General features: G+C 39.1%; 1 protein-coding gene across 8 annotated transcripts in view; it reads right to left on the minus strand.

Moving 5' to 3' along the window:
* Positions 1-21,857, minus strand: part of Tmem117 (transmembrane protein 117) — a 530,788-nt gene that overhangs the window by 164,460 nt on the left and 344,471 nt on the right. For all 8 annotated transcript variants that reach the window (XM_017796496.2, XM_008826530.3, XM_017796497.1 and 5 more), the window contains exon 5: positions 17,927-18,024. In XM_017796496.2, the coding sequence (XP_017651985.1) occupies positions 17,927-18,024 (98 nt within the window). The remainder of the gene's footprint in view (positions 1-17,926; positions 18,025-21,857) is intronic.

Here is a 21,857-nt window from a genome sequence, read left to right on the forward strand (position 1 = left end):
AGGGAGGGAGGGAGGAAGGAAGGAAGGAAGGAAGGAAGGAAGGAAGGAAGGAAGGAAGGAAGGAAGGAAGGAAAGTCTAGATGTGACTTACTTCCAAACCCCTGTGTGAGGGACATGAGAGGTGCTGTGTGTCTGGTACATTTTGCTCTGCCTCGTGAGTACATGGCCCTCTGTGGAAGGTCTGGGATAGGGAAAGTTGTCACCAAGGGGACATCATGGAGATGGACTGTACTAACCCAGAAACACAGGGCTTTGGGGTTGGTTTTCTTGGCACTGATGTGTCTCTAAGGTAAATGGCCCTAACTAAGCTAGCACACTTCATTCCTATTTCAATAGGTTTAGTAGGCATCTCACTTGAAAATTTCATGCTTTGCTATTTAAAGGCAAAACTCACACCTTCTTCTTTCTTTTCTCTTTTGTAAACACCTGCACAGATTCTTGTCTCCAAACCTGGGCCTTCCCAGTTTTTTCATCTCTAAATAGTGCTGTAAGCAGGGACTCAAGACCCTAAGTCATCGACGAGTGGCCTCTCATATATATTTTCTCTGCAAGGCATACTTATGATTCTATGTACCCCTCCTCATCCCCCACTGCAATCAGTTTGGTCTAAGTCAACATGCTTCGTCCAGATCATGCTCTGCATACTGTCTGCCTATAATCCATCCTCCATACAGCAACTGGAGCTAGCCAAATATTTCACAACCCTTCCTGCTATACTCTATAGTGGCCCCGGGCTCCACACCACTTCTTCCCCTCCAGTATTTCTTAAAACATCATCTCACGTGACCCTTCACCCTTTGCACTACCTACGAGCTGTTTCGGCCCTGTTCTTACTCAGGGAGTATGCCAAGCTGCTCCCACACGCCATCCCTCTGCTGGGCCTGCTCTGTCCTAGACCTTCACCTGCCTGATCCCTTGGCTCATTTTGTTAACTATCTATGGGAGTTTCCATGGCCACCTAGTTTGACAGCATCCCCTTATTTATGGCATTAGCCAATATGGGACTGAAGTCTGTCTGGTAATTATTTATTTGTTTATTGATTGATTGCATTGATCTATTAATGTCTATATAACCCCACAAAATATAAGGGCATATCCTGACAGCATGCCTGTTCAGGGTGTAAAATAGTGACTGACATATAACAGGTGATAATTATTGTCAAATCAATAAACAAGCCCCTTATACAGGAAAAGTTAGCAGATCCTGTCAGCTTTCTCTCCACTTTTCATTTCTGCTGTCTCCTCCGAAGTCTAAGTCATCACGACCTAGCTCAGCGGTGGCTGCAATATCTTCTTAATTGGTGTCCTTGCTTCTCTCAGCAGCCAGAGCAATCTTAAGTATGTAAATGAGGCATCATGTTCCTATTTAGACTGTCCACTGCTTTCCATATCTCTTAGAAGTCTGCATGAGAGACGATGCATCCTCTGCTTGCTGCCGTCTCTTTCCTGTCCCTCTCTGTCACCTGTAATTTCCCCAACCCTATTCATCAATTAAATTTTCTGACTCTCGAGTTCTTTAAATATAAAATATTCTGGGGCACATAAGATGCTCCATAAACATTTACTGGTCAGTTGCTATGTGGTCAGACTTTGGAGGGCATTAGGAACAGAAACCTGAACAGGCGTAGTTACCACCTTTGAGGAAACAAACATTTCAACAATTAAATGGCAGTGAGAGAGTCTGAGAAGAAAGCCGAGTAAAGGCAATAGGGAGCTGAATCTACTGGTGCAGAGGGGAGGCTGTGCTCAAAGAGATCTCTTCTGTATTAAACAGCCCTGTGGAAGTGCAGGGTCTGAGGACGGGATGGGTGGATGAGACTTGGTCTCAGCAATGCCTTCTCTGCCTGAGCATGATTAGACACAAAGAGCTCCTTGAATAAACTGAATTTCTAGCAAATCCACCAAGCCTATTTTATTCCTACTTGCAAATATTTCTAAAGTATAATAATCCATTTTCTTGCTTTCATAAGTATAATAGACTAAACATGATTGAATCTTTTCTTTCATGACTTCAAATATCAAATAATAAAGTGCCCCAGGGTCATGTTTCTGCAAGTCAACTTAACTGCTGTGAGCCTGTAATGCAAATATTGAATAAGTGGGAGATTGAGCATAACATGTAATGAGCCAAAGGCACCCTGGCCCTGGAAAATGCCTTTGTAAAAATCAATAATATGAGGTTGGTTTTATATTATTTGACTCCTTATTTAAGAGGAAAAAAAAGCAAACATGCTAATGGATTGAAGACTAAAGCACGAGTTGTTTAAGTAATGTTCCTATGATGCAGCAGGTTGTGGCTGGCTTACCTGGCACCTTCCACCAGTTAGCAAGGGTACGAAGTGGGCAAAGATGCTGTCTCCAGTTCATCAACCTGAGAGACCTGCATCTCATGTTATGGTCTGCTGCAGAGGAGAAGTCTGCCATGGTATGGTCAAAGGTGAAGATACTGATACATTGAAATTTCTTTAATGGAAACAAGTGATGAATATCTTCATACAATGTAGGTGCAAAATTAGATTCTATAAAAGTTCATATAATTATACACATGCATTTCATGCTAAAGTGAAAAAAAGATCAGTTCATTTATTCATAGGGGAAAAAAACCAAGCTAAATTGTCTTTGATAATTTCAACCTTGGCAACGTTCTGTTCTTTTAATTCCAGAAACACTATCACTGAGCTATTTTTGAAATGCAAGTGGGGTAATTTAAGTGGATGCCAAGTACATTTTAATGTAGCTTCATGGCAGTTTTTGGCCTGTCACTTTCTTCTCTGTGATAGTTAAATTTCATTTCATTAAGTACCACATTATTTCATGGTATATTACAAGAGAGTCCCAGCCAGCTATATTTTAGGAAGGTGAAGGAAAACCTATAAATGGTATGTTCCATCTAGATTGGATAAAATATATGAAGTATTTCCCTTTAATACATTCTCTGTTTCTTTCCTAGTCCAACTGCCTCTATGTGACGGTGCGTGAAAATACAAAGTAAACTCAGCACTCAGTGTTTCTGTCATACCAGGGCTGCTCACATGGGCAGAGCTGACATATCCAGGGGCAATCCTACTGAAGGGGTAAATGCTGCATAAAAGCCTCTGCTGGAGGTGGCTGCTTTACCCCAAGTTCTCAGTACACAGCACTGAGGATACTGAGGGAAGGGCTAAGGGCAACTGAAACCAAGCAAGGTGTGTTTTCAAATCCTCCACTCGCCCTAGAGTACCCTCCACACTTGCTGAGGTATCACAGCAACGCTCATTGCTTCTCGAACAGTTAAGTGACTGAGTGTTGACAGCAAAGCTTGCTCTACAGACAGGCAGACAGACAGACAGACAGACTGGGAAAAGGGACCTTATTTCATGGTAACACAGAAGTGAGGTGCTGATGACTTCCAAATCCCACTTCATATGCTTTCTACTTCCTGACATTCTGCCAAAAATAAATTTTTCTTTTAGATCAAGATGTTACTTAGGAAAAGACTTTAAAGGCTCATCACCCATTCCTGGCTGTTTGTTGTAGACTAGGCACAGATGAAGGGGCAGATAAGGGGGACTAACCAGTGTACAGAGCTGACATTGATGGAGCAAGAAAGTCCATTTTAAAGAACATACACTTTGTGGATTATTAAGCAGATTGACAGTTATTGAAATTTATAAAATCTACTGATACAGAGATGAAAAGATTTTAAAATGGTCTTTTTTGGTAGGATAATGGACTCACGGCCTTGCACACACCAGGCAAGAGCTAAACCAATAACCTGTACCTCATCCCTCCTTTTCCTTTTTTATTTTAGGACAGGAACTCACCAAGTTACGCAGGCTGTCACTGAATCTGTGATCTTCCAGCCTCAGTCTCCCAAGAAGCTATTATTACAGGCTACATTATCAGACCCAGCTACAAGAATAGCCTTGCAGACAAATTCTGAAAGTATCATGAACTAAAGATTACACATGCCTGAAGGGATGCGAATGTGTGCATAAGCATGCATCTGTGTGTGTACGTATGTATAGGAAAGTCTCTAGAGGAAGTCAGTAAACATAGGACGATAAGGTTGAAGCAGTATAATGTTCTTCCTTAAGGTTAGAACACTTGGAAACACTGTCTATGGGAAGGGAAGGAAATCTGCCATCAGCGCTCTAGTCCGAGAAGTAAAAGAAGCACAGGAAACAGAGGAGGTCGGATAAGAAAGAGCTTTTTCCCTCCCCAACACCATCAAGGTCTCCTATAAAAGACAGTGGTGATCAGTGGGGTACGATCCACTTGCTTGTAAATATAAGGATCCGTATTTAACATATGGTAAGAGACTTCATTTGTCTAGAGATATAACAGAGAGAGGGTTTTCTCTAGGATCTCTGACCTCTCCAGCCATGTGTATCTGGCTGTGTTTACAGTGCCACCCATGAGTTCCCTCCCATTGAGAGAGCTTTAAGTCCAATTAGACAGCTGTTGATTATCCCCAGATAACAGCCCCACCACTGCACCAATAGAGGTAGTTTGCTGTGCTTCAGTGCAAATGCTTAACTGGATAGGACTTAACATGTACGGTGGAGTGCATGAGGTCCGGTATGGGGGATGGGGGCAATGATGAGGGAGGGGGTCTGAATTTGATTAAGAACTGTTGTATGAAATGTACAAAAGCTCAATTAAAAAAAGAGAGCTGTGACATGTAGAAATGGTCAGATAAACATGAAGACATTCCAGCACAACAGGGCTTCTCCAGGCGGGCTGCAAGAAAGGCAGCAGCTCTTTTCCAATACAAGAATGACATCAGGACTTCGGCTCCTTTGGGCACTGATGTTGGTAAATATGAGACTGATGTGTTTTCACATACCTCCTCTCCCTCAACACCACAAAGCTCCACACAAGGCCCATAAGTTCCTGTATCCACTAAGTAGACGCAAAGATGCCAAGAATCAAGACCAATAGATGGTTGGGATTTGGGCGAGGGGATGGAATTCGTGACCAAAATCTCAGGCTAGGAAGGAAAATATCAGATAAGACCAGCCGCACTTTAACCATTGCTGTCTACACAAAAGACTAAGGCAATGATGGATCATAAAAGATGTAGGCACTTTCCTCCATAAACCAAGACATGAAGAAAAGGCAAGAGGATGTGTTAGAAGGAAATCTAAGAAGCCAAATATTTATCCAGTAGACAAACTTACCAAATAAGACTGAGGTTTCTGAGTCTATTTAAAATATTTCATTTACTTTTTAATTGACACAGAAATTATACATATTCATGGCACACTGTGAGATGTTTCAATATTTGTATACACTCCTCTATAATGCTCAGGTTAAGGTGATAAGATAGAATCTATCTCCTGAAACATTTGTTATTTCTTTACACTGAAAACATTTTAAATCCTTCCTTTTGGCTTTTCTAAAATACACAAGATACGATCATTAGCTATAGTCATTCTCCTGTGCAACAGAACACCACGAGGGACTACTCTGACAAACACTCTCACAGGCATCACTAAAGAGTAATTTAATACAATGTGATGAACTCCAAACCTCACAGTCTAACAGCTGTTTGCTCATGAGGAAGCCACTTGGAGTTACAGATCACAAATACATTCTAGATAGGTTATTAACATTGTATACGGACGTACATGCGTTTGTATATGTGTACTTGAGATATCGCTAAACTGAAATCAGGAATCACTAGACACATGAAGACTGTGTTTACTGCAGCCTTGAGGTCTATACAGAAATGGTGGCAATGAAAGCACACACTGTAAGAGCTGACGGACTGGAGGATTTACTGGAAAAAGGAATAGAAGGCCTATTCTCTTCTCTTTTGTGCTTACCCATTATTACTTACCTGCTGAATAAGATCTCCAGAATCATGTTTTATATTCTCTACCACTTCTCCCAGAGTCCCTGGTTCCTTTAACAATAATAACAGACATCAAATTCTAGGCTCTGGGTTTTGTCCTCATTTCTCCTAAGGTGCCATTCAAGTAGTGTTATCTTGGCAGATGACCCTAATTCTGGATGTATATGAGTATACATTTGTGTATCTATGTGCATATATACATATATTTGTGTATAAATGGATATATACATATATGTATATATATACATATATTCATTTTTGCTTAACAATAAATCTGAGAAATGTATTGTTAGGTGATTTGATATTTGTGTGGACATCATACCATGCTCTTAGTAAACCTAAATGGCATTGTCTACTATATGCCTAAGTTATATGGTATAGTCTATTACCTAGGCCAAATCCATACAATATATATATTACAAGCAGTTATAATGCATAAGTATTTGAGTATCTAAAATACTTGAACATAGAAAGATACATGAAAAACGCTTAGGTGGTGGGAATTTTTCCAGCTCCATTACAATCTTATGGAATCACTTTCAAATATGTGATCTGACATGGACTGAAATATCATTACATGGTGCATGGTTGCATTACAAATATACTAAATCCTAGATTCTACACATACACAGGTATATCTTATATTATTTCTATATGTGCCAATGTGTCGACATGTCAAGCTAAACGTGTTCATAGTGATGTCTCTGACTCTAATCCAGTTCCATTTAGGTCATTATAGCCTTGCATATACACATCCTTGCCAGTCAATGGCAAAAATCTTGGCTCTTATCAGCACCATTCATCGAAGTTGGTCATTCCTACTATACATGTAAAGCAGGCTCACAACTGTCAAATGTTGCCCTTATGAAAAATAGCATTATCAATTAAAATATAACGTTAACATTTAGATCTTATCCTTATTCTTACAGTTCCAAGTCAAAACTTCATTCTTTAACATTACCTAGATGAGTATTGTTTTTTCCTTCCACTTCTGATGTCATTTAATAACTTTCCAAAACGTATCTTCTATTGGCTAGCTAGTCCTCCACAGAAGGAGCATGTGAAAAATAATTTAGCATTCCTTATGGCGTCATAGTGAGTTGCTTTAATCCATCATTCTAAGCACTCCATGCCAGTCCAAACACATTGCTAACCTTAGGTAACAAAGCAAATCACTCAGAACATGGAATTTTATAATGCAAAGTATTTGGATGTCATCAAATCTCTTCTTGAAAAATAAAATATGGGAGCACTCTAACAAAGATTTTTTTTATGACGTGTGAACACACTGTTTCCCAAAAAGGAGAGTCTACCATCCGTTAGCTATAGTGTTTAACGCCAGGTAAAATGCTATGGTTTTGGTGGGATTGGTATTGTCAATATTTAGGACATTAACTGTAAACTTTATTTTCAAATTTACAAATGTGTTTTATAGGAATAAGTCCTTGAAAGCCCTGTAGATAAACCAAACAACCAAAATATCAGTTGGCTTTTCATCTGTAAACTTAAGGCAAACTTCTATTACATCATAGTTTACTGGCATAGTAAACTATACATAGTATATCTTATATTCTAGCTTCTGGCTAAATTCCTATAATTGAGAGAAAATGACAAACAATTACATTAACTTAAACTACACAGAATGTTTTGCTTGTTGCTACTAGCTTTCAAGAACTGTTACTTAAGTATATCCAGTCATCAACACATTCTTTCATTTTTGAATTGTATTGATGATTTTTCAAAACAAGGACAACCAAAAGAATAGGAGGCAATGGGATAGACTAAAAAGACTAGTAAGCAGGGTTCAGTAGTTCTGGGCATCCATTACCATAGGACATTAATTTTGTGATCTTGAGCAAAACACATTATTTCCATTTATTAGTCAATAATGAGGGTATTAGAACATAAGTCAATAAACTCCAAGAGTTTGTGTGTGTGTGTGTGTCTGTGTGTGTGTGTGTGTGTCTGTGTGTGTGTGTGTGTGTATGTGTGTGTTTTAGAGTGTGTGGGCATGTCTGTGTGGGCGCACAGATGATGGAGAGCACATACCATGCAAGGTATGCATATGGAGGTCTGAGGTGAGCCTCAGGTATGGGTCTTGCATTCCACTTTACTTGTGGCCAGGTTTCTTTGCTGTTTGTTCACTGCTTACACCCCACCAGCTAATGAGGGGACTCCTGGGGTTCCCCTGTCTTCTCATCTCATCCTGTCACAGGGGTGCTGGGATTATAAACTCACATCCTCACTCTAGCACACACACAGCCATCTCTCTAGCCCTGGAGAATTTGATGCCTTTTGTTAGTCAGCTCAAAACCATTTGCAAGGAGAAAGAAAAGATTATAAGAAATTTCTATGTTAGAAACACAGTTAATCATATTAAATATGTTAAATAAATAAGTGAAGCTGTTTGGAGAAGTGTGTTCAAGCTTTGAAATGAGCTGACTGGCACTCAGATCTCAGCCTTGCTGTTCACTACCTGTGCAACCAAAACCATAGATTAGTGTTTGTAATTGGAATACCGCTAAGAATGGTAAGACTTTGTAAAGCAGAAGTGCAGATTAAAGGACGCAATAAGCCAGGAGCCCAGAGCTAGTGACACAGAAATCACCCAATAAATGATGTTCATTCTGGAATAGGATTATAAGGCTTTTCAGTAGAGAAAAAGTGACTGACAGGTCCTGTCTGATGCATGTCTGAGATGACTGACAAAATCTTTCTGTATCTAGATGCATCTTTATTGTTTGTTTCTCTTTCTCTGTTTCTCTGTGGTGAGTGCATATGAGTAAAGTGGGCATCATCGCCTCGTTTATAAGAAGTCATACTTTCGATACCATTAACTATGATGTTGCAGTGGGCTTTTCATGCACAATCTATATAACGTAGAGGTATATTCATTCCATAACTGGCCTGGCAGGGGTTTTTAACTTTACTGTTACTTTTCATTTTCTAAACTGCAAAACAATGTTGAATTTTGTCAGATTTTTTCTGTGTGTGCATTTGCTGAGATGATCATGTGACTTTTCCCTCTTATTTTGTTAATGATTGATTTACATGTGTTGAACCATCCTTTCCTCCAAGACATAAATCTCAATTGGTTATGACACATAATCCTTTTTTTCTTTTTTTAAATTATTTATTTAATAACCACATACTAAGAAGAAGCATTTCATTACAACAGCATTGACATATTCAATAACAATTTCCAGACTAAGATGCATCTCTTTCAAAATTGGCTGTTTTTTTAAGATTTATTTTAATTTCTCTCTCTCTCTCTCTCTCTCTCTCTCTCTCTCTCTCTCTCTCTCTCTGTGTGTGTGTGTGTGTGTGTGTGTGTGTGTGTGTGCTGGTGCCTATAGAATCCAGAAAAGGATTCAGATCCCCTGGAGCTCACACATTATTGTGAGCTGCCTGACAAGTGTGCTGGAAACCAAATCTTGGGTTCTCTGCAATATAGACTCTTCACTTCTCAACAAACTGTATTGTATTTAATTTCCAGTGCTTTTTACATCTTTGTTCACCAAGGTACGGGTTTTGTTCACTATTGCACATGAGGTACAATGCCTTCTCCCACTGAACAAATTAAAAGAAAAGGGTGAAGAGGAAAGCTTGGCCTTTTCTCTGGCTTATAACAAAGTTATGCCTAGGCTACATATGGTGACATTGGTTTCTGTTCAGTTTCTAGAGGAAAGTGATGACTCACAGGCCCAGTGATTATCAGCAGGTTTTCTTTAACCACCATGAAAACAAACACGAAGAGGCCCTATGTGTGATACCTCCTTGTAGGTTCTGCCTCTGGCTGCCAGAAAACTTCCCAGGAACAAAACCAAACAACAAAGTTTCTCAGTGTTTAACTTGGTGTTGGGGTTCAGGACTATCATCTCAGCTACTCAGGGGCTGAGGTAGGAACACAAGCACAAGGCCTGCCTGGATGATACAGTAAATTCAACAGCAGCCTGGGCAACTTTGTCTCAGAATAAAAAAAATGAACTCACTGCAATGGTGACAGCTTGACAAGACCCAAACAAGACAAAAACCCAACTCGGAAGTGGAGAATTGGGTAAGAAAACCCAACCTCTGTTGAGGAACTATTGGCAACTGATGAGTTACTGGTAGAGGAAGCGTTGGTTTTCTTTCTATAAGAGAGCGACACTAAATAGGTTGCTAGGCTCCCATGGATGGACTCACACTGAGGGACATTTGCAGACACAAACATGACTAGATAAGCTGTAACATATGTGACAGAATGCATAAAATCTGGTGTGGGGGCTTTGCAGGTATGGATAGAGGAGAGGGTCTAAATATGATCAAGATGTATAGCATGAAATTTGCTAAACATCTATTAAAATGTAAAATAAAACAGGGCTAGGGCTAGATACATAGCTCAATGGGAGAATACTTACTGGTGTATACAAGGCCCTAGGTTCAATCCCCAACACTGAACAAAGAAATCAGTACTTACAAAGACAGAAGACGTACAGAAGGAGCTCTGACTAGCGGAAGAGATGTAGAAAAGTGATATTCTGAAAACAAGAATGGGAATTGTGGACTGGCTGCAGCAGCATCAATGACATGAGTGAGTCGCTCTCTGATCGCAGAACGAGACTGATCATCGGTAGGTACTGCCGCACTCCAGGCTTGTCTGGGGCAAAACTTAGACTGCACTTTCTACCTGCCTTAGTTTTGATCCCTGACTCACAAAACAGATAATGATTTGTTGTCATTTGGTAATCATGACGAAAAGGACAGAAGAAAATTCGTTGTTAACAATTTTGGTTCTAAAGCCAATCAGCTGTGAATTTCTAGTAGCATAGAATTGAGTTGACACATCATCAATCTCATACCAGATCTAAAGTACAGTGACTCGTGAGCACCAAGCAACCAGCTGCTCCTCTAGGACACCGAGGTTTTACTGATGTACCTCGTTCAATCTGAAAAATATGGACAGTTATAAGCCAGCCCAGTCAAAGAATGACAGCTATTTTGTTATAATTGTCCTCTAAATACAAAAATCTTAATTCAAACAGGAAGGTGTTGATCAAGGCATACAAATTGGACATTTTTTTCAAGGAGTACTTTTTAAAAAAAATGTATTATTTATTTATTTATAATTTACTATCTAGAGTGTGGAGTGTGTCTGTGTGCGTGGGGGGGCACGCGCATGTCACGAGGGTACACTGAGATCAGAAGACAATTTATAGGAGTTGGCCTTCTTCTTCCACTATGTGGGTCCTGAGAATTGAACTCGGGTCCTCAGTCTAGGGGGCAGATGTCTTTACCCACTGAACCATCTCACCATCTCACCAGCCCTCAGTTTTCAGAAATCGGTTCTTTCTTAACACCATGTGGATCCCAGGGATCAAACTCAGGTCATCAAGCTTGGTAACAAGTGCCTTTACCCAGTGACTCACTCTGCTAGCCCTCAAGGAGGACATTCACGAAATGATCTGGTAGCATTTTTCTCAGTGAGGCACTGCCTGGTGGTGACTTTGTAAACATTTATAGGATGAAGATGAATACGTCAATGCATTTCATTAATGGCTACTGGAAGTTGTGAAGATGCACAAGTGTTAGTGTCTGAGCTTTCTGACAGGAGCAATCGGAGTGTGGTTAATGTAGGTTCCTGAAATTTTATGAACTGGAGATGGCGGCAGCGGAGGATTCTATCCTGAGCAAGGAAGGACGCCGAGATAGCAAAGATTCCCACACTGCTCAACTTGGTTAAATGCTGCTTCCTCTTTCCCACAATTTATTGTTTCTGTTTTAAATTTGTGCACTTATACTACTATATGTGAAGCTGGGGGTGTTTGTGAACATGGCCTGTACTTTAGAAACCTACGTACGGTATAGGTCTTGTGGCTCGGCAGAGGTTGCCACTCAACTATCAAATTTAAAATGGAAAAGGATTAGCTACGTTCTCCAGTGAGTGCTGTGGAGATTCCCTACGCAGTATTTGCAAGTTTTTATAGAGCAAATGGAATTTTCTTTCGAAGATTTGCAAACCCGAGGACTGTTCTTGGGCTCAGTGCTCCTATCTAGGCTTTAATTACTGGAAGAAAGGCCAGTAGTGAGGCCTATTGCTTAAAGAAATCCATAACTAGCTTATTTGTTTATTCTCTTAAATGTCACTTATTTTTAAGGAATGAAGAAAATATCTCTAAGACTGACACTTTCAGGGTAGTGGTATGATGCAGCATTACAGGCTTACATACTTCAGAACTTTAGTGAACTTTACAGGTGTATGCAGAACACATGATTTTGGGCTAAGATAATTTTTAAAACTCTAGAATCAAATATTTCTATTCCTTTCAGAAAAAAATACTCATAAGGCTTTTCAGCTATTACAAAGCATTCAATAGTCACAAGCCGAAATAATTTAAATTATTGACTTATGATTTTCAATGAAATCTTCTATCTGAATTAATTTTTACAATTACCACAAAGCAGGTAAATTAGAAGCCCTCCGCACAGTAAATAACTCAGCAGAAATGCATGTCGTGTGTACTATGTGTCGGGCACTGTGCTTAAAGGCATGGGAAGGTAAGCAATCCCACTCCAAAATAGGGTGATAAAGGCAGAGATATGTAAAAACTTAATCACTAATTTCATTTTCATGCATTAAAATTTTGATGGTATTTTGATTTAAAATCTAACATAGTATTTATTCTCTATCTTCCTAATATTAAATAACAGTGAAACAAATGGTAAAGTTTTTTGCCATAGAATTTAAAGCTGTTTTAATTAGATATTTAGATTACAAAATGAGCTCCTTCTCTTAAACAGAAATGAATGTGGTCTGCCAAATCAAAGCAACAGCCAAAGCAGTAAATATATTTCAATTTTTCTAGGAAATATTAATTTATGAACATATCGTCCCAATCTTCTTGCCCACCCTTTAGCTGTATTCTCTGTTCCCAGTTCCTCCTATCCTAGGCAAGGCTTGACCTTGAAAGGGTCTGGCTTCTGTCAGCTTCATTCTGGAAAACCAACTAGCCAAGGTCAGCACCCGGTCTCCTCAGAGTTTAAGACCATGGAAACTTGGCATTGAGACTTGCGTGGTCCACTGTCAGCATCTAGCCATGGACACTGTCACGTGACATGATAAACCCTTGATGTCTATGACACAATCTTCCCGCTCTCCTCCCTCTTCCTCACTCGGATCCTCTTCATCTGTCTGTTTCTAAATAAGTGAGTGCTATCTCAGGAGGTTGCTTTTCTTACTCTGCATCTACCCTCACCCTTCCAGCACCATCTATATGTAGCTACGACCTAGACAGAGTACAAGTATAAACTGAAATACAAACTTTTCCTATTGTTCTGTCTCAGACCCTGTTACCAAGATCCATATCCACATAGCTGTTTACTGGCCATCTCTATGCTCTGTGAACACCCCAAGCCCAATATGTCCACGTCTGAATTCATCATGCCCTACTAGAGACTTTACTTCTTCATCAGTGGCTGGAATTTCAGCAAAACCTACAGGCATAGGAAAGGACTTTCTAAATCCGACATCAGCTGCTCAGGCATTAAGGTCAAGATCAACAAGTGTGACCTCATTAAGCTACAAAGTTCTGTACAGCAAAACAAACCACCAAGGAGGTGAAGAGGAAACCCACTTAGTGGGAGAAAAATCTTCACCAGCTACACATCCAACAGAGGATTAATACCCAGAATATACAAAGAACTCAGAAAAACAAAGAAACAAGAAATAAATGACTGAATAAAAAGATGGGTGCTAGACCTAAACAGAGAGTTCTCAAATGAAGAAATAAAAGTGGCTAAGAAGCACCTTCAAAAGTGCTCAACATCCTTAGTAATTAAGAGAAATGCAGATAAAAACCACTTTAAGATTTCATCTTACCCCCGTCATGCTGGCTAAGATCAAGAGAACAAAAGACTCCAAAACCTGGCAAGGACGTGGAGAAAGGGTAACACTCATTCACTGTTGGTGAGATTGCAAACTCCTGAAACCACTATGGAAAGCAGTGTGGAGAACTCTCAGAAAACTAAAAACGAACCTATCATATGATCCAGTGATACCACTCCTTGGCATATACCCCAAGGATTCATCATACTGTGGAGATACCCGTACATCCATGTTTGTTACTGAGCTCTTCACAATAGCTAAGAAATGGAAACAACCTAGAAATACCTCAACTGACAAATGGATAATGAAAATCTGGTACATGTACACAATGGAGTTCCACTCAGCAGTAAGAAAAGATGAAATTATGAAATTTGCAGGTAAATGGATGGAGCTAGAGAGTGTTATACTAAGTGAAGTAACACAAACACAGAAAAGCAACCGAGGCGCGTTCCTCATTTGCAGATCTAGCACCAACACTTTATATGTGAGTAACACCAGGAGCCGGGTAAAGGGAAAGGACACATGGAGGTAAAGGAAAAGAAAGAACCTGAAAGGGAGATAGTAGGGAGCAGATGTCATGGAGGGAGAAGGAAATGAGGGGCAACGGTTGGGGAGGAGGGTACACAGGAGGGGGGAATGGTGGGAGGCAGGTGTTATTTGGTGGAGGGAAGGAACAATGGAGAACTTGGACTGGGGAGGGAGAACAGAGGTAGGATGTGGGGGAGAGTAGAGATGAATGGATCTTGGGGAGCTAGGGAAGCCAGAGGGAAATGTGTTGTCTCTGAAGTCCCCTGAGAAATGCACATATGGTGCCTGAACATTAATGCACATGTACGGCCTGGGGGGCTGTATGCCAAGGAACACAGTGCCAGCAGGAGAGACCTCCCTTTAGTGGTTGGTCAGAGTAGTCCAAGAGACTGAAAATAACAGGCTATCTTGGTTATCTCTCAGAACTGGAAGATGAGATCCTACTGCTGAAGACAAGACATACTTCAGACACAGGACTTGGAGCAATGGAGCAGGAACTTCCTTGGAGACCTTCTAAACCGAAGTTAAGCTCTCATAGTTCCGGAGGGTGCTATATAAGCTGGTAAGGGAGATTAATCAATCAATGGTCCAACCCGACCCTAAACTGAGTGCTTCTGCAGTTAGAAGTGGAACTGGTTTTTCAATATAGACTAGAGGAACTACACAACCATACACTTGCAAATGATAACGCTTCAGGTAGGCATTTGCAAGTTAAAGCAGGTAGATACCATCACTAGGACAGATTGCACACTGTATAGACTTCCTGTTGTTCAAACTGTTGCACAGACCCACACTGTGCATGTGCTCCTACAGAGATTTGTTCACATATTAATAGTTTTTCTAACCTGAATTAAATCAAAAGAAAACACCCCCTTTTGAGTAAGTGGTATGCAATAGGCAAATATTCTTTAATCTAGAGCCATCAAGATAATTTCTATATTTTATTTCCTAAGGCTATAAAGTAAAACAAATGCCTTTATAATTGCTAAGTCTGTTTTATCTGAAATTTATGAACAAAAACAAAGTTTTACTTGCTCTCAACACAAATTCCGTTTTGTACTTTTTGCATCAGATATACCTTTTTAAAAATAATGATAAAGTTGTGACGATAACCTAGCTATACCAACATGTATTAAAAAAGGCTATCAACGTGGTACCTAAATGCTTCTTCAGTTATTTTATGCTCTGTGACTGGAATCACGGAGAAAGACAAGACTCAAATGTATTATCTATTAATAATGTATATGAACAATGACTACAAGAATGAGTATAAATTTTTGTTTGTTCTTCATGTAAGAATTGTATCTATTTGCTAATGACTATAACTAAGTTATAACTTTTAAGCAATGAAGCTATGATTTATATTACTCAGTGGGAGTATGTCATCCTATATACGAAACTAAACTCTTTATATAAAAGAGTAGCAATGCTCAAGAGGAAAAATAATATTGGGATGCTTCAGGAAGCATCTAACTTGGATTCCTGTCTTCTGAAACAACTGTGATTGGGGGTAGCTAAGGAGGGGCTGGGGAGATGGTTCGGTTGGCAAAGTGTTTGCCTCACAAACAAAAAGGCCTGAGTTCAATACTAAGCACCTACATACAAGCTGGGCATGGGACAATGACCTATACATCCAGCACTGGGGTGCCAGCTACAGGAGGGTTTCCTAGGCTTTGCTCGCCAGCCATTCTAGAAGAATTCATCAGCTCTAGGTTCAGAGATGCTGTTTCAAATAATATGATGGAGAGCTATTAAGGAAAATATACCATATCAACTCTGGCCTACGCACGCACGCACGCACGCACACATCCAAATCAAGCCTTAACGAACAGAATAGCTAATGAGAAAATTGTAGGGCCTTAATATTTCTGTATACAAGCTGCCTTTGCAGTACTTGACCCTGGTACCTGGCAGTGAATAACCCTCAGTGGGCTGACTTTGAGCAGCACAAATTTGTTTGACCATAATAACGGATATTGTTTTCAGAGAAGTAGTAGACTAACATCTTTAATATTAGAGTCTATCCCCTTTCAAATGATCATTCTTCCAACCATTGTAGAGAATTCTATAGTGTGGAAAGTCCAGGATCTCAAGTTTATATGCAGGTCAATTAGCTGAAGAAAAATTAAAGCTAATTGGCTGAATGCTGGCACACCCATTCCCTTAGGCACAGTCATTTCTAATGACTAATGTCCTCAGAGACCTGCGTCTATGATAAGTGCACCTACTCTGTAGGGTTGCTGGGATAAAATGAGCAAATATATACAACAGTCTGGCACCTGGAGCCAAACATATCTTTTATAAATATTTTTTATAAGTGTTATGTGTTATTCACACAAGGTACATGAGTTTATAAACAATGTGTGTGTATCTGTGTGTCTCTGTGTCTGTGTGTGTGGCAAAATTCTATTCATTTTCACATTATTGAAAAATTCACTTTGTGGGGCTGGAGAGATGGCTTAGTGGTTAAGAACATTGGTTGTTCTTGCAGAAGACCAGGGTTCGAATCCCAGCATCCACATGACAGTTAACAACTGTAACTCCAGTCCCAGGGATCCGACAGCCTCTTCTGACCTCCATGGGCATTGCATTGGATGTACATAAACATACAATAAAAATAATAAATAAAATTTTAAAAAGGAAAAAAAGAGAAAAATTCACTTTGTTTACCTGTTAATAATTGAGTCCAAAATGTCATATATTGCTAGGAATATTTAATGACAGTGCCAAAGTTCCAAAGATAATATTGTGTATTTATTTTCTCCAAGTACTTAGTTACTATGATTTCTGTAGCTTTCATATTTAAATTTTTTTAAATTTTATGTGTACGTGTGTATTGCCTGCATGTAGGTAAGTGCACCCATGTCGTGCAATGCCCGTGGAGGACAGAACAGGCTGTTGGATCCCCTGGAACTGGAGTTACCGACAGTTGTTAGCTGCCATGTGGATGCTGGGATTCGAACCTGGGTCTTCTGCAAGAACAACCAGAAGCCATCGTAACCGCTGAGCCATCGCTCGAGCCCGCTTTCATATTTAAATGAAGAAAAATAGAATTAAATCTAAGAATAAACAGATCTTCCTTATTTTGTTTCAGTGCACACGCTATACTTGTCCAGAAGCAGCTGCTATCAGTGACAATGTGTCTGAGCTTTAGTATACATACATTCACATATGTGAGAGAAAACCACCCTGCAGAAAGAATGACCCGCAGCCAAAACAAAGTCGTTTCAGACATGACTTGCTCTTTAATTTCTTTGATAGTGCTGAAGCAAGAAAGGAAATCATGTAAAGAAGAAATGCCAATGAGCCAGACAGTTTGTAAAGAGGTTCCTTCTGGGTATCAAATATCCTCAGAGTAAAATCATATCCTGTGAAATGGACTAGGCAATTTCATGTATGCAGGAGGTAGGTTTATATATCACATTTCACTGAAGAAAATTATAGCTTGTTTTTGCTGAGTCAAAAACCTGTCTACTTGAGGTCAAATAGTATATCACTGTATTAGAAAATTTTCTTTCTTATAAGTCAGTACATGAGCTATATGTAAGCAATAAACCCATAAGATATTGGTCTAATGACCTTAGTGGGGCACCGTGACCTTCCTAGAAAGAATTCTACACTCCTAAGGAAAATTACACCCAACTCATTTAGTGAATGAGGCAAGATGGAAATAAACAAATAAAATGACTTCCTACCAGAATAAAATGATCCTAATATTTCCTTTCTTCCAGAAAGCTCTTGCTGATTTTCCCCAGTCTGGGTAGGGTTTGTCCTGAAGCATCATGTCAGTGACCTGGGTGAGGAAAGGAACTGATTTAGCACTTTCAGAAATCTCATTTTCTGGTGGAAATATAAGAATATAATTTACATGTATTGAGAATACAATATGCACATATTTTACATTAGAATACATGAAGAGACAAATTGGAAACATACTGCATTCATTTGAAAACTATCAGCATGCATTTGACCTTACATACTGCAGGAGCACATTTAAAGTTATTCAGCATGTGAATACTAGACTGCTTTCGAAATGTCAATCAAGATTGTGTGTGGCTTTTTTCATTTAAAAAACTACTAATGTATTGGGGCTGGAGAGCTGGCTCAGTGGTTAAGAGCACTGGCTGCTCTTGCAGAGGGCCACAGTTCGGTTTCCAGTAGCCACACGGCAGCCAACAACCGTTCATAATTCCATTTCCAGGAAATCCGACACCCTCTTCTGACCTCCGTGGGCATGGCACTTACATACATACAGGCAAATTGCTCATACACATAAAATAAGATAATATTTTTAAAACAATGTATAATATTTGTGGATGAAAATTACATGTACATTGTGCTTCAATCATATTCAAACTTGCACTCTCGCCTGAATATAATTTTTAAAGGCATTTGGTGATTGGTAATGACTTCTTGCAAAACAATGCATAACACATAAAATGTACTTTTAAGTTTTTCTAAATCAGAAACTCCAAAATATATACTCTGAAAACTCAAATCCAATGACTTCAGCTGAATCATTAACCCAAAGATTAGTTTTTCTTCCCTTCCCGCTTCCTCTTGTCATTGCATTCTCGGTGGCTTTTGCTAAGTCACAAACTTACCTCTGCCAAGGTTGTGGATAAATATACATCAGTCAAACTTCTCAGCTATCCATCTGTACTCTGGTATAGCACTTACACTCAATTTACAGTGTGTTTATTCTAATTAGCAAGTACTCTCCTATCTACAATTCTGCATCCTCCAAAACTGTCCTTCCTCATTTCCCCAAATGCACAGTGCCTGCTCATCTTCTGCCGCCGCTGAGGGACCACCCTGCTGTCTTCGTTCTTCTTCGCAATGATGCTCTTGGCTGGCCCTCCTCAAGCCACATGACTTTCCATTTTCCATTTTATTTACTTCCCTAAACATCCTTTTCTTTCTATCAGATTTTATTATAGTCCCTAAAGGTAAAGACTTGTTTCTGCATCCTTTCTAATATCTATGGATGTTTCATATAACAGAATACTTAAATGAAAAAATGAATTAACAAATATTGCTTATTTTTTTTAAAAAATCGACAAGGTAAGTTGCTCATTATCAATGCTTTCTGTAAAATGTCTAGCATATCATAAATAGATAATTATTATAAAAGCATTTTAGAAGTCTATGGGAATGGAAAATTAATTTCTTTTTCTAAAAAAGGAAAATGTTTGTATATGTACACACATATGAATACATAACTTCTTCTTTTTCCAGAAAATCCACACTTTTTCAAAAGAGCATTATTTCCTTAGCTGTGATTTTAATTAATGCTAAAATTCAAATAGTGCAGATTTAAAATGAAAAAATGGACATAAATAAAGTGTAACATACTGGGTAGAGAAGGATTTTGATTACCAATTAGGACATACTTTTGTACGGCTGTCAATTTGGGACAGAGAAACTTCGTTTGCAGTGATCAGCGGTAACTTCAGAGACTCATAACTAATCAAAGTGATGCTAATAAGTGACCATTGGCTGTGCAGTCATAAATGGAACATTGTTATCACCCTTTCCAAGCCTCAGGGAGCATTGTAAAGAGGGAATAGAAAGAATGTAAGAGCTAGAAGATGGGGTAGAGGGTGTGGGAACGCTGTGTTCTGGGCACTGTTAACTTCATAGAAGCTGAGATTACTTGTACAAGATTGGGCCTGCTGACATACTATCAAGGAGAGGGGAGGGGCTGACAAACTCTCAACCCTCCTTGAAAATTTATAGACAGTTAATGGTTGTTGGGGGAAGAAAAAGCATATTCTTCATTAATTTAGCTGTTGGTTAAGATCTAAGTGATTTTAATATAAAGTATGATCAAAGAATTCCTTAAAATGTCAATCATGTTGATAAATGTAAATGTAACTAATAGGAAAAATTCAAAAAGGAAATATAGGTGTTTTACTTATTTGTGTGTGTGTGTGTGTGTGTGTGTGTGTGTGTGTGTGTACAAGTGTGTGGCCATGGAGGCCAGAAGAGAGTATCAGATACCCTGGAGCTGGAGTTACATGCAGTTTTATGTTGCCCTACATGAGTGTTGTAGAACTAACTCTGGTCCTCAGCAAGAGTAGGAAGTGCTCTTAACTGCTGAGCCATCTCTCTAGCTCCTTACTTTTAAAAGGGATACAGTAAAATGATTATTTTCATATCTGTTTATTTTCTTTGAAATCCTTTCAAATTATGGGATTTTTATTTTTTCATTAACACTGATGACCATAGATTATATTTTTCCTCTAAAAAGATTCATGATCTTTATGGCATGATCAAAGAAAAAAGATATAGAATAAAAATTAACCACAAATCAGGTGAAGTATATCATAACTAAAAAAATTAAATAAAAACAGAAAGGAAAAATAGAGAAATTAAATCCACTATATAACTATATACTTAGGCACAAAAAAGTCTTAGGTTAGAACTTCCCTTATGGAAGAATTATTAGTTTTCTAAATATAATTTCAGCTACTGCCATCACAAACATTTTAGATAACAATTCTTGTGTCAAATACTTAACAAAACCCAAAGTTTAAGCAACACTATACCATGTTTGACCAGATTTTTTTTCATTACTCCTTTTTTAAAATTTTATTTATTATTTTTATTTTATGTGTCTGAGTATATTGCCTGCATGTATGTGAGTGCACCCGAGTCGTGCAATAATGCCACAGAGGTCAGAAGAGGACTTCGGATTCCCCTGGAACTGGAGTTAAGGATGGTTCGTAGCTGCCATGTGGGTGCTGGGAATTGAACCTGGGTCCTCTGCAAGAGCAGTCAGTGTGCTTAACCCCTGAGCCATCTCTCCAACTCCTTTTCATTACCTTCTTTACAGCAGTCTTTATCCTGTTCCTCAGCAGGTCTGTATGATATTATTTTCAAGTAAAAGAATGATTACTGGGTGTTTTATTCAATTTTGAATGCTTCTCCAGGGCAATTTCTGGGAAATACTTATCATATTCTAGAAGGCAGCAATCTGCAGCTATATGACCAATTATTGAGGCAGCATGTTTTGAAAAAACTGACATTCAAGTATAAAGCACTTTCTCAGGGAAAATGGTAAGATGGGGTTAAGAAATATTCTTTCTGATGACAGGCAACTGATCTTTTTCACCCCAGTCCCAACTCTTTATTTTAAGACATAGCGTCTGATCAATGTCAGGTCACTCGCAGCTAAATTGGCAGTTGCACAGACAATCATTAAAGGGATGTATTCAATAAAGAAAAATCCAATTACTTTTTGCATTAGAGAAATCAAATTCATTTCTGGTGGTGGTCAAGGACAATCTTTGTGGGAACTGATGTGGGAAACCAGAGAGTAAAGAGATGCGAAAGGGTTCTCTGTGGCATAAATACAATAGTGAGCTGCTGATGCTTCCCTCACAGAAGGCAGAATTTGAAACGCAGGCTTTCTAAACTGGGAGAAAATAATTTAATTCTTTGGGTCTCACAGCTTTTCTTTTCCACTTTCTTGTCAACAAGGTCTGTGCACAGAACGCAGAACCTCAGGACATGGCAGGCACAGCATGCTTTACCAGGTAGCCTTTCTTGGGAAAACATGAGCTATTTTAAGGGTAGGTATTGCATGGTCTAGGCAAGAAAATATATTCTGCGGCGTAAACT

The sequence above is a fragment of the Nannospalax galili genome, unplaced genomic scaffold (assembly GCF_000622305.1).
Source record: "Nannospalax galili isolate Female #2095 unplaced genomic scaffold, S.galili_v1.0 scaffold232, whole genome shotgun sequence".
Classification (NCBI taxonomy): Eukaryota; Metazoa; Chordata; class Mammalia; order Rodentia; family Spalacidae; genus Nannospalax; species Nannospalax galili.